This window comes from Taeniopygia guttata, chromosome 27 (assembly GCF_048771995.1).
Source record: "Taeniopygia guttata chromosome 27, bTaeGut7.mat, whole genome shotgun sequence".
NCBI classification, from domain to species: domain Eukaryota; kingdom Metazoa; phylum Chordata; class Aves; order Passeriformes; family Estrildidae; genus Taeniopygia; species Taeniopygia guttata.
Window position 1 is genome coordinate 959,866 of NC_133052.1, and position 13,442 is coordinate 973,307.

At 68.3% G+C, this 13,442-nt stretch overlaps 1 protein-coding gene across 1 annotated transcript; it reads right to left on the reverse strand.

Moving 5' to 3' along the window:
• Nucleotides 1-31: 31 nt before the first annotated feature.
• Nucleotides 32-11,985, reverse strand: NGFR (nerve growth factor receptor). Its single transcript, XM_030256327.4, has 6 exons — nt 11,837-11,985; nt 7,746-7,887; nt 4,099-4,458; nt 2,351-2,594; nt 1,486-1,646; nt 32-750 (listed from the first exon to the last, which is right to left on the reverse strand). Exons 1-6 carry the CDS (start codon nt 11,876-11,878, stop codon nt 449-451), a joined length of 1,251 nt encoding a protein of 416 aa, XP_030112187.4. The 5' UTR covers nt 11,879-11,985; the 3' UTR covers nt 32-448.
• Between the last annotated feature and the right edge of the window lie 1,457 nt (nt 11,986-13,442).

Genomic DNA, 13,442 nt, shown 5'->3' on the forward strand with positions numbered 1-13,442 from the left:
CCCCCCAGAACCCCCAAATCCCGGGGCCAGCGGCTCGGGGGTGCTCCAACCCCGCCCTCCCCCCGTTTTGGGGGCAAAGCGGCCGGATTTGGGGGCGCTGGAGGAGGGGAACGAGGCGGGGCAGGAGGAAGAGGAGCCCCGGGGAGAAAGAAGGGGCTGGAACGGGGAGAGAAGAGCGCCGGAGCACGGCGGGCGCTGCCGCGTCCATCTGTCCGTCTGTCCGTCCGTCCCGCAGCCTCCCGGGGCTGGGAACGCTCCGGCCGCAGCCGGGATTTGGGATCGGGGTGGGACCGAGCCCCCCACACCCCCACATACACCCCAACACCATCAGGGGCTGCCGGCGGGGCGGGCGCGGGGAGCGGCACCGGCAGCACCGGCGGCACCGGCGGCACCGGCACCGGCGGGGCCCGGGCGGAGGGGCCGGGAGAAGCCCCCCCCGGGCCGCGGCTCACACCGGGGAGGTGGCGGTGGACTCGCTGGCCAGGCTGTCGGCGATGTCGCCGCGCTGGGCCCGGCGCAGGGCGGCCAGCAGCGACTCCAGCGTGGCCGAGTCGCGGCGGCCCCAGTGCTGCAGGAGGGCGCGGGCCGGGCTCTCCTCGCGGCCGAACGAGGCGATCAGCTCCTCCTTGTAGCCCAGCTCGCCCGCCAGCTGCCGCCACGTCTCCTCGGCCGAGCTGCCCAGCAGCTTCTCCACCTCCTCCTGCTTGCTGGCCGGCAGCGCCGAGTACGGGCTCCCGTCCGCCTTGGGGGCTGCCGGGGGGAACGGCCTGAGAGGCGGCCCGGGGTGCGCCCCCCCTGCCCCTCCTGCCCCGCCCGGGGGTGCGCCCCTCTGCCTGCCCCTCCTGCCTGTCCTTCCCGGGGTGCGCCCCCCCTGCCCCTCCTGCCCCGCCCGGGGTCCCTGTCTGCCCCTCCCGGGGTGCGCCCCTCCTGCCTGCCGCTCCTGGGGTGTCCCTGTCCATCTCGGGGTGCGCCCCTCCTGCCTGTCCTTCCCGGGGTGCCTGGCTGTCCCTTTTGTCTTTCCCGGGGTCCCTGTCTGTCCTTCCTGCCCCTCCTGGGGTGCCTGGCTGTCCTTTGTGCCCATCCCGGGGTCCCTGTCCTTCCTGCCCCTCCCGGGGTCCCTGTCTGCCCCTCCCGGGGTGCCTGGCTGTCCTTCTTGCCCTTCCCGGGTGTCCCTATCCATTCCCTGGTGTCCCTGTCCATCCCTGGGTGTTCTCATCTATTCTTAGATGTCTCTGCCCATCCCCGGGTGTCCCTGCCCCTCCCTGGGTCCCTGTCTGTCCTTCCTGCCTGTTCCCTGGTGTCCCTGCCCACCCCGGCGTGTCCCTGCCCACCCTGGCGTACCCCTGCCCATCCCCTGGTGTTCCTGTCCATTCCTGGCTGTCCCTGCCCACCCCCTGCCCGCCCCCTGCCCACCCCCGGGGTCCCACCCACCCCCGGGGTCCCACCTGGCCCCTGCTCGCCCCCTGCCCACCCCCGGGGTCCCACCTGGCCCCTGCCCGCCCTGCCCGGGGGGCTGCTGGTCGTGCAGGCTCTGGCTGTCCACGCTGATGCCGCTGTCGCTGTGCAGCTTCTCCCCCTCGGGGGACGGCGTTTGGTTCACGGGGCGGTTGTTGGCCCCCGGTTTGTTCTGCTTGCAGCTGTTCCACCTGCGGGGACAGGCGGGGACACGCTGCTGCCATCCCGGGGGGGCGCTAGGGTGTGTCCCCTTCCCCAGGGCCTGTCCCCTTCCCTGGGCTCTGTCCCCTTCCCTGGGCTCTGTCCCCTTCCCGGGGTCGCCAGGGCTCTGTCCCCTTCCCGGGGCTCTGTCCCCTTCCCCGGGCTCTGTCCCCTTCCCGGGGCTCTGTTCCCTTCCCCGGGGTCTGTCCCAGTTTCTGCTTTTTGTCCTGGTGCCAGGACAGGGACAGGGACAAGGATTGGGGACAGGGACAAGGACAAGAACAAGGACAAGGACAAGGACATTGACAGGGACAAGGACAAGGACAAGGACAGGGACAGGGACAGGGACAGGGACAAGGACTGGGGACAGGGGACAAGGACAGGGACAAGGACAAGGACAAGGACACTGACAGGGACAAGGACAGGGACAGGAACAGGGGTGCAGTGGGTCCCCCATCCTGCTGCCACCTCCCTCTTCACCCCTCACACAATTTTGGAAATCCGCCCAGCCTGGTGCCCTGGGTGCTGGCAGCTGTGCCTGGGGGACATCCCCAAATCCCTGTCCCTGTCCCTGTGTCCCCATCCCTGTCCCTGTCCCTGTCCCTGTCCCCATCCCCATCCCTGTCCCTGTCCCTGTCCCTGTCCCCATCCCCATCCCTGTCCCTGTGTCCCCATCCCGTCCCTGTCCCGGTACCTCTTGAAGGCGATGTAGGCCACCAGCCCCACCACCACGGCGGCCAGGATGGAGCAGTAGACGGGGATGAGGTTGTCGCTGGAGCCGTGGGTCACCACGGGCCGCGAGCTGCCCATGACGGTGGTGGCCGTGCCCGCGGCAGTGCCGGCCACCCCCTCGGTGCCCGGTGGCTCCCCGGTGACCGTCCCGGGGCTCTCAGAGGCCGCCGGGGCCGGGGCGTGCGTGGTCCAGCGGGGGTGCAGCCCTGCAGGGTCGGAGGGAAGGGAAATGGGGATCAGGCCGGGTGTTCCCCAGGGATCCGCTCCCGAGGCTGTGGGCATGGCGGAGGTGACAGCCCCAACACGTCCCCGTGTCCCCAGCCTGGCCCACGGCTGTCCCCTCCCTGCCCCGGGGGTGGCTGGAGGTGGCCGTGGCTGTGTCAGTGATGTCCCAGCCGTGCTGGGGTTGTGTCAAACTGGGATTGTGCCAAACTGGGGTTGTACCAAACTGGGATTGTACCAAACTGGGATTGTGCTGTGCTGGGGTTGTACCACACTGGGGTTGTACCAAACTGGGATTGTGCCAAACTGGGACTGTGCCAAACTGGGGCTGCACCAAACTGGGATTGTGTCATGCTGGGGTTGTGTCAAACTGGGATTGTACCAAACTGGGATTGTGCCGTGCTGGGGTAGTGCCGAGCTGGGACAATGCCGTGCTGGGGTAGTGCCGCGCTGGGCTCATGCCAGGCTGGAATTCAGCCCCGAGGGCCCCGGGGCGGCAGCACGGTGGCACGGGGGGGGTCGGAGGGGGTTGGTGGCATCCTGCCCTGCCGTGTCCCGGCCCCCGCTGCCCTTTGGGAGCCGCTCCCGAGGCGCCGCGGACAAAGGCGGCCCTGTGTCCGTGACTTGTGGCTCCATTTACTCGACCCTTCCGCGGGAGCTGCCCCGCTGCCCGCCCGGACAAAGCGCTGTTCTCCCCGCCGCGCTCGCTCGGGGCAGCCACTGACGCCGCTGCTGCCCGGGGACCGCCGCTGGCCCTGCCAGGGAGCCCCTCTGGAGCAGCCCTGGGTGGGGCAGCCCTGGGTAGAGGAGCCCCTCTGGAGCATCCCTGGATGGAGAAGCCCCTCTGGAGAAGCCCCTCTGGAGCAGCCCCACTTCCTCAGCACAGCTCTGACTTTTCCCCTATTTTCTGCCCCTATTTCCCCCCTTTTCCCCTTCCCCGCGGGGCTGGAGCTGTGCTTGGGATGCCAACAGGGACAGGCAGGAAACCCCGGCTCCTTTCTCCTGCCCAGCACTGCCGGATCCCAGCGTGGCTCCCTAAAGCCAGGCCGAGCTCCACCAGGAACATTCCCCCGGCAGCTCCACCGGGAATATTCCCTCAGTAACTCCACCGGGAATATTCCCTCGGTAGCTCCACCAGGAACGTTCCCCCGGCAGCTCCCTCGGGAACGTTCCCCCAGTATCTCCACCAGGAATTTTCCCTCGGTAGCTCCACCAGGAATTTTCCCTTGTTAGTTCCACCAGGAACGTTCCCTCAGCAGCTCCACCGGGAATTTTCCCTCAGTAACTCCACCGGGAACGTTCCCCCGGCAGCTCCATCGGGAACGTTCCCCCAGTATCTCCACCAGGAATTTTCCCTCAGCAGCTCCACCAGGAATGTTCCCTTGTTAGTTCCACCAGGAATGTTCCCCCAGCAGCTCCACCGGGAGCGTCCCCGCGGCGGCAGCAGAGCGGTGACAAGGACACCGCCACGCCGTGCGCGGCTCTTACCGCGGCACTCGGCGTCGGCCACGGGCGTGCACTCCCGCACCAGCACCTCGTTCTCCTCGCAGGTGGTGCAGGGCAGGCAGGGGTCCACGAAGTTGGCCTCGCTGGAGAAGGTGCCCTCGGGACACTCCTCGCACACGGTGTCCTGCGAGTCCTTGCAGGGGAACATCAGGCCGAAGCCCGCCTCGCAGACGCGGCACTCGCGGCAGCTCCCGCTGGCCTCGTGCTGGAAGTAGCCGTAGGCGCAGCGGCAGACGGCGTCGTCGGTCTCCACGCAGGGCGCCGACATGCTCTGCAGCCCCTCGCACCGCGTGCACGGCTTGCACGGCTCCGTGGCCGACGCCGTGTCCGAGAAGGTGACGCCTGCGGGGCCGGGAGCCGCTGCTTGGATCCAATCCCAAATCCCGCCTTCCCATCCCACTTTCCCTCTGCGGCCCCCCTCAGCCTCAGCTGCTCCTTAACACCTTCCACATTCCCACAGGAATTCCCAGCTCCACATCTCCCAGGCCTGTTGGCACCTCCCATTCCCGCAGAAATTCCCAGTTTGGGGCATCCTTCCAGGCCCATTGACACCTTTCCCCATTCCCCAGCAATTCCCAGTTTGGAGCATCCTTCCAGCCTCAGATTCCCATTAACCTTCCCCATTCCCCAGCGATTCCCAGTTTGGAGCGCCCTTCCATCCTCTTCAGCCCATTCAGACCTTTCCCCATTCCCCAGCAATTCCCAGTTTGGAGCATCCTTCCAGGCTCAGATTCCCATTGACACCTGCCCTATTCCCACCACAATTCCCAGTTTGGAGCATCGTTCCAGGCTCCCTTTCCCATTGACACCTTCCCCATTCCCCAGCAATTCCCATTCCCCAGCAATTCCCAGTTTGGAGCATCCTTCCAGGCTCAGATTCCCATTGACACCTTTCCCCATTCCCCAGCAATTCCCAGTTTGGAGCATCCTTCCAGGCCCATTGACACCTTTCCCCATTCCCCAGTAATTCCCAGTTTGGGGCATCCTTCCAGGCTCAGATTCCCATTAACCTTCCCCATTCCCCAGCAATTCCCAGTTTGGAGCGCCCTTCCAGGCTCCCTTTCCCATTGACACCTGCCCTATTCCCACCACAATTCCCAGTTCCGAGCCCCCTTTCCCACCCACCCCATCCCCATCCCCGCCCCAATTCCCCTCCCCGCGGGTCCGGCCTGGCCGCGCTGCCCCCAGCGCCCATCCCCGCGCTCTCCGCTCGCCTCCCGCCGCGAATTCCCGATTTTATCCATTATATCCCGATTTTATCCCCATTTCCGCGCTCCGGTCGGTCCCTCCGGCCCTCCAGCTCCCCGCCTCCCGTCCCTTTCCCCTCCGCATCCTCCCGGGGGTCCCCCGCGCCCCCTGCCCGGCCGCGGGAGGGATGCGGTGACCCCGCGGCTCCGCCGCTCCGGTTTCATCCCGCCGGGGAAAATCAATCCCCGCGCCTCGTTCCGCCGCTCCCGCAGCAGTTCGGGGTATTTTTAGCCGCGGAAGAGCGAGCGGAGCCCGGCCCGGAGGGCGCAGCTGCCGCCGCCCCCGCTGCTCCCGGTGATGCCCCCGGAGCCCGGTGATCCCCCCGGGGAAATTCCGGCCCCGGGGACGGAGCCCGGCCCGGTGCCGGCGCTGCCCGGCCCGGTACCGAGCCCTGCTCACCCCAGCGATGGGGCTGGGAGCGGATCCTGCTCCCGGCAGCTTCCCCGGGACACCGAACCGCTCGGGACGGCAATTTCGGGGTGCTGCAGCCGGGGGGAGCGCCCCAAAACCCCGGGAACGGGCGGGATGGGACGGAGGGAGGGAGGGAGGGAGGTTCCATCCCAGCTCGGCAGCGGATCTTTCCCGTCCCCAACACCTTCCCCCACCCTGGGCCTGCACCCTGTGGCCCGAGGATCTGCGGAGGATGCGGGATCACAAAATCCTGGAATGGTTTGGGTCAGGAGGGACCCCAAAACCCACCCAGGGGACTGCACAGGGACACCTCCCGCTAGCCCAGGCCGCTCCCTGTGCCATCCCGGGGCACCGGGCCCGCTGTCCCCGCCGCTGCCGCTGCCGCTGCCGGGCGAGCAGCGGCGGAGCAGCCCCGGGGCGGCACACGCGGCTCCCATTAACCTGGGCTCATCCCTCGCATTATCCTGAATTATTGATGGGCGCCATTAGAGCGGGAAGTGGCCAGGAAAGGCTTTCGGCTGAGTGGGCACATTTGCAGTGGCAGCCGAAGGTATCTGAGCTGAGCAATTACAGCCCAGATCCAAGCCGGCCCCTCGGCCCCATCCCTCCCTCCCCCGGAGGCTGCGAGCATAAATAAATCATGAGGCAGCACCCGGGCGCTGGGGAAAAGGGGGAATTAGAGCAGCACCCCCCTTTTGGGGTGGTTTCTGGCAGCCCCCCGGGCTTTGGCGGGGGCCGGGCTTTGGTTGCAGCAGATTTTTTCCGGAACAATCCCCCCGGAGGGTCGGGAACGCGGCCAAGGGAGTGCTCGGAGGAGGCAGCCCCGGGGGCGGGTGGGACCCTCGGCCCTGGGCCGTGCCCGCATTCCTGGGGCGGGGCTGTGCCCGCAGCGGGGCTGCCTCCACCTGCCCGGCCAGGGCGGCACCGGCCGGGCGGATCCCGGGAGTCCGGGGGGATCTGGGGGGTTCCAGAGGGATCCGGGGGTTCCAGAGGGATCCGGGGCTCCAGAGGGATCCGGGGGTCCAGAGGGATCCGGGGGTCCAGGGGGATCCGGGGGGATTTGGGGGGTTCCAGAGGGATCCGGGGGTTCCAGAGGGATCTGGGGGTCCAGAGGGATCCGGGGCCGCAGGGCTCCTCTCCCCGTCCCCATCAAGGGATGGCTGCAGTGTTTGCACCCTGAAAATCCCTCTCAGGGAAGAGCTGAGGGTGGGGAGGAGGTTTTCTCTTGGTGGGATCCATTCCTTGGTGGGATCCATTCCTTGGTGGGATCCATCCCTCTATGGGGTCCGTCCCTCACTGGGATCCATCCCTCACATGGATCTGTCCCCCACATGGATCCATCCCTCACTGGGATCCATCCCTCTCTGGGATCTGTCCCTCACATGGATCTGTCCCTCTCTGGGGTCCCTCTCTGGGGTCCCTCTCTGGGATCTGTCCCTCACATGGATCCATCCCTCTATGGGATCCGTCCCTCTCTGGGGTCCCTCTCTGGGGTCTCTCTCTGGGGTCTCTCTCTGGGGTCCCTCTCTGGGGTCCCTCTCTGGGGTCCCTCTCGGGGTTCCAGCCCCGTTTCCCGGCCGGGCACAGGGAGGCAGTTCCGTCCATCGATTTCTCAGCACGCTGAGGTATTTCTGCGGTATTTTTAGCCCTGCCCTGGCTCTGCTCTGTCCCTGCTCGGCTCCTCTGCCTCCTCTGCCTCCTCTGCCCCCTCTGCCATCGCCCCCGGAGCAGCCCCGGGAATCCGGGAATATCCATCCCGAGGATCCTCCTGTGCCATCCCAACCCCTGCGGGTGTCTGACAGCGCTGCCCAGACCCGCTGTGGGGCTCCCCACGCCCCAAACTCCCATTTTTGGGGGAAAATCTCTCATATTAACCAATCCTCTCCCCAGAACCGGCCCTGGCTCGGCGGAGGGGGGTCCGGAGGGAAGGGGGATGCTCGGGCAGCGTGCCCGGGGCGGGGGGCACTCACTGTCCAGGCAGGGCTCGCAGACCGTCTGGTTCACCCCGCAGGGCTGCACCACGCCCTCGCCCACGTTGCAGAGGCGGCAGCACTCCCCGCTGGCCGTGAAGAGCTTGGAGAAACAATCGTCCTTGGAGGAGCCGGCGGGGCCCTGGGGAGAGCAGAGCCGGGAGGTCACTCCTGTCACCCGGGTCCCGCTCCGGGGACACCCCACTCGTGCTGGTGCAGGTCTGGGGGGGAAAAGCGCTTCTCCAGGCAGAGTTCTGCGGCTGGAGGGAGCCGGGAGGGCCCCCAGGGGTGTTTTGGGGTGCTGTGGCCTCGCTTTGTCCTTGTCGCTGCTCAGCCGCCTCCCCTGAGGGCTCTGCGCCATCCCGGGGGGCCCTTCCCGGCCTGGGGAATGGGAGAGGAGAGGAGAAACTCCTGCCTGGGTGGAGGTTCTGGAGAGCCTGGGTGGCACCTCTGCCCCCCAAAACCCCCAAAAAACCCCCGGGCACCGGCAAGGAGACAGGAACGAGGAGCTGAGGGAGCAGCAGGACCTCGCTGTGCGCTGGTGGCACAACGCGCCACCACCCCAGAAAGCCACAAACACCCCACGGGCACCCCCCTGCAGCCCTGGGAGGGCCGAGCCGCTCCCCAAAACCCGGGAGGAACCCCCATCCTGCATCTCCCGGCCCCCCCAACCCAACCCAACCCACCCCAACCCAACCCACCCCAACCCTCCTCTGCTCCCCCTGCCCGCAGCCCCGGGGCCGTCCCTCTGCCACCCACCCACGGCTGATTTTGGGGAGGGGGGGGAAGGCTCGGGGGAGCATCTGGCGGCCTCGTCAGCGCCTTGGCCGCGGCCCCGCGGCCGGTGCGGCGCTCGGAGCCCCGCGCCGCATCCGGCGGGGCCGAGACAATGGAGCGCCGATTGCAGGCGGCTGAATGACAAAGTGCTCCAATTACCCCGCGCTGGAGGCGGCCGCTCCCCCTCCCGCCGCGCCTCCGCCAGCCCGCCCTGGCAGCCCCTTCTGCAGACCCTTTTCCAGACCCTTTTCCCAGGCTCTTTCTCCAGACCCTTTTCCCAAACCCTTTTCCCAGGCTCTTTTTCCAGGCTCTTTTTCCAGATCCTTTTCCCAAACCCTTTTCCCAGGCTCTTTCTCCAGACCCTTTTCCCAAACCTTTTTCCCAGGCTCTTTTTCCAGGCTCTTTTTCCAGGCTCTTTTTCCAGACCCTTTTCCCAGGCTCTTTTTCCAGGCTCTTTTTCCAGAATCTTTTTCCAGGCCCTTTTCCCAGGCCCGTTTCCCAGACCCTTTTCCCAAGGCATTTTTCCAGATCCTTTTTCCAGACCCTTTTTCCAAGCCTTTTTTCCAGACCCTTTTCCCTGAAGCATTTCCCAGACCCTTTTCCCAGGCCCATTTCCCAGACCCTTTTTCCAGATCCTTTTTCTGGACCCCTTTCCCCAGACCCTTTTCCAGACCATTTTCCCAGACCCTTTTCCCAAACCATTTTCCCAGAATATTTCCCAGACCCTTTTCCCAGACCATTTTCCTGCTCCGGGTGGGCAGGAGGGATTGGAATATCAGGAATCCTCCCAGCACCCCAAATATCCCCCAGGAAGGAGTTTGGGGCGAGGCCAGGCGCCGCTCACGGGGGCACATTTGGGGTTTTGGAGCCGCTCACGGGGGCACATTTGGGGTTTTGGAGCTCAGCTCATCCCACTGCTCCGTCCGGGCAGGTTTGGGGCACTCACGGCTCCCTGGGAAGCACTTCCAGAGGCCGGGAATGGGGCTGGGGGCAGCGATCCCAGGGCTTCCCACAATTCCAGAGCTTCCAGAGATCCCAGAGATCCCAGAGCTTCCAGAGATCCCAGAGATCCCAGAGCTTCCAGAGATCCCAGAGCCTCCCCTGATGCCAGAGCTTCCAGAGCTTCTAGAGATTCCCATGATCCCAGAGCATCTTGTGATCCCAGAGCTTTCAGAGATCCTACAGCTTCCAAAGATCCCAGAGCATCCCACAATTCCAGAGCTTCCAAAGATCCCAGATCTTCCAGAAATCCCAGAGCTTCTTGTGACCTCAAAGCTTCCAAAGATCCCAGAGCATCCCTCGATCCCAAAGCTTCTCGTGACCCCAAAGCTTTCAAAGATCCCAGAGCATCCAGAGATCCCAAAGCATCCCCCAGTCCTAGAGCATCCAGAGATCCCAGATCTTCCCCGGATCCCAGACCTCCCCGGATCCCAGATTTCCCCCGGTCCCAGACCTTCCCCGGATCCCAGATTTCCCCCAATCCCAGATTTCCCCCAATCCCAGACCTTCCCCCAATCCCAGACCTCCCCAATCCCAGACCTTCCCCGGCTCTCCATTCCGCCTCCCCCACGCGCGGGCAGCTGCGAGCGGCTCCGCGTGGGACGGGCCCGGCCGGGCCACTCGGTTCCGCTCCCGGGCCACCTGTCCCGTCCCGTCCCGTCCCGTGCCCCGCTCCGGTTCCCCCGTGCCCCTCTCTCCGGGGCTTTCCCTCCGGGCCCGGGCGGGGCCCCGGTGCGCGTCGGGCGGCGGAAACGGGCGCGTTGTGCGCGCGGCTCCCGGTGACAAAGCCGCGGCTATTAACGCCATAAAGCATCCCGACAGCTGGCCCGGCCGGCGCGGCCGGAGGGCGCAGCGACACCTCGGGAAGCTCTGAATTGCTTTTTGGAGCCGCGCCGGGGGGGTCGGAGCCCGAGCCGGCGCTGCTGGGTGAGGACGGAGCCGCTCCGAGCGGGGTTTGGGGGTCCCGGCACCGCGGAGCCCCGGCACAAGGCGGGGATGCTCCAGCCGGAGCCGAGCCCGGCGGGCAGTTCTGCCTCTCCCGGCCGAGCCCCGCGTCTGGGAGAGGCCAAATCCCGGTTCCCGGCGCTTCCCGAAGTTTGGGCAGCTCGGGGAGCCGCGTCCGAGCGCTGCGGCTCCGGCGGGCCCGGTACCGAGCAGCGCGGGGACCGAGCAGCGGGAGCGGCGGGCCGGGCTGCGGGTCTCGGGGTGCGGCACAGCCGGGGGGGCACAGCCGGGGTCCCTGTTGTCCCCCCAGGGACACTCCCAACCCCGCAGGTGCAGCAGCCGCTCCCCGAGGTGACCCCGGCGCAGGGAAGTGGCGATTTGGGGACATCAGAGCCCGGCCCCACTGCAGCAGCCGGGGAGGGGCGAGAGGGCGATGCCCTGGGGGGGAAGGTTGGGATCCACCTGGCTGGGACAGCTCCGAGCCCCCCGCCCGCTGTCCCAGCGATCCCGGGGCACTTTGGCCATCCCGATCCCTATCCCGATCCCGATCCCGGGGGGCTGTGGGGGAAAGGACCCCCCCGGCACGGCGGTGCCAGCCCCGCTCCGTCCTCAGCCCCTGCACGGAGCCGCTCAACTCCGCCTTTCATATCCTGCCCGAGGGGTGTCCGGCTGCCTGCCGGCCCCCCTGGGACCCCCGGCGAATCCTGCCCCCAAACCAGCCCCGTCCTGCCCCGCTGCGGGCTTGGACCCCCGGCCCCGCTCGGGCACTCCCCTCTCTGCCGCCCCCCCGCCCGTGCCCTGAAGTTTTTTGTCTGGGGACACGGCGAGGGCTCTGCCGGAGGAAAAGGCTCCCGGCGCAGCTCTGGGGCTCTGGGAGCCGGGAAAGTCCGGCAGAGGTTTCGGGGGTGCGTGGGGGGCGGGTGATGGAGGCACTGGGGGGGTTCTGCCCCCGCTCCCCTCGGGCGGGGACTCCGTGAGCTCGGGGCAGCGGCACCGGGGGGGCTGCGGGACCCCCATCCTCACCCAGCTCCCCACGCCCCCTCCCACCGCACCCCAAAGAGCTCTGCCCGCCCCCCCCCCCCCCGGGGCTCTCCGGTGCCCCCGGGACCCTCCAGCCCCGCACGGCGGGGACCCCGCTCCTGCCTGTGCTGTCCCCTGCCCCTCACCCGCGGGGGTCCCATCCCGGGGCTCCCGGGACCCTCCCAACACCCCCGTGTGAAGCCTCCGGGCCTCTCCATCCCACCCCGCCCGGTGCCGCGGGGGCTCTCCATCCCCCGGTGCCTCCGGGGACGCTCCCGGTGCCCCCGGGGCGCCGCATCCCCTCCCCGCCGGGGCTGTCGGGGCTCCCCGGGCGCCGCTCCCGCACTCACCGGCGGCAGCAGGAGCAGCAGCAGCGGCAGGAGCCCGGCCATGGCGGGGGCAGCGGAGCGGGGCCGGTGACAGCCCCGGAAACCGGAGCGCGGCCGGGCTGCCCCTGGCTCTGCCGCTCTCCGCCGCGGCGGCGGCCAGAAAAGAGCTGCAAGTCCCTCCTCCTCCTCCCCCTCCTCCTCCTCCTCCTCCTCCCCGCCCCCGGAGCATCACGGAGCGGCCGAGCCCGCACCCTCCGCCGCCGCCACACAAAGCCCGGTCCCTCCCGGGACCCCCGGGCACCCCCCGGGACCCCCGGGACCCCCCGGGACCCCCCGGGCACCTCCCGGGACCCCCGGGCCCGCCGCCCGCCCGCGAAGCGTTTTTGGGGCGCACTCGCTCCCGGCCCGGCCGGGGCTTTTCCTCCTGCTCCGTCTGTCCGTCCTTCAGCCCCTCTGCATCCCCTCCTCCCCCTCTCCGTCTGTCCGTCCGTCCCCGGTCCCGGGGTGGCGTCACCGCCGCCACCGCAGCCCCGGGGGGTGCGATGGGGTGACCCCACCTGCCCCCGCTGAGGGGGACAAGGGACAAAATCCCCGGACCGGTGACACCCCGGGGCCATCCCGGCTGGGCGGGTGTCACCCAGACACCCCCGAGGGGGACACGCGGCGGGGACTGAATGAAATCTTTGTGTTTCTGCCCTCCGCAGCAGAGAAATGCCATCCGCTGTCCCCAAAGGTCCCCGCCCGCCACCCTCCTTTGTCCCGACGCCCCGGGGTGACTCTGCCCGGCCTCCTGCCCCCCCCGATCCCGCCGTGCCGGCAGTGCCAGGGCTCCTTCCCCACCGGGCACGGCTCCCGGGGTCACCCCACACCGGCACCGGGTCACCGCCGCCACCGGGAGCGGCCCCGCCCCGCTGCCACTGCCCCGGGGTGGCCGCGGCACAGCGGATTTGGCCTCGTGTGCGTCCAGCTCCAGGTGTTTCCTCCCCGCTCCGGCTCTGCAGGTGCTTTTGGGGCTCCCAAAATCCAGCGGTTCCCAGCGCTGCAGCCGGCGGAGCCCCGAAATCCCGCGGGTCACGGTGGGAAAGCGCCGCTCCGCTGGATTTCCTCTGGAAAAGGCAATTTTGGAGCCTCCGAGGCGCTCGGGACCGGCTGCTCCCGCTGGCTCAGCCCGGCAAGGGCTTCACGGAATTCCCTCGCTCGCAGCTTTGCCGTGGGATTAAAGCCGAGCCAAAGCTGCCGTTTGTTCTCGTCACGGGCGGAACATCTGCGAACCACATGGAGAAGCGTTCGCGGCCAAAAAAGCCTCGCTGGGGCCAGGTGGGAACGGGCTGGGAGGTGCCCGGGGGTTGGGGTGCCCACCCGGGGGCTGGGATGCCCACCCGGGATTCAGGTGCCCACCCAGGATTGGGGTGCCCACCCAGGGGTTGGGATGCCCACCCGGGGGTTGGGATGCCCACCCGGGGGTTGGGGTGCCCACCCGGGGGTTGGGGTGCCCACCCAGGACTGGGATGCCCACCCAGGATTGGGGTGCCCACCCGGGGGTTGGGGTGCCCACCCGGGGGTTGGGGTGCCCACCCAGGACTGGGATGCCCACCCGGGGGTTGGGGTGCCCACCCGGGGGTTGGGA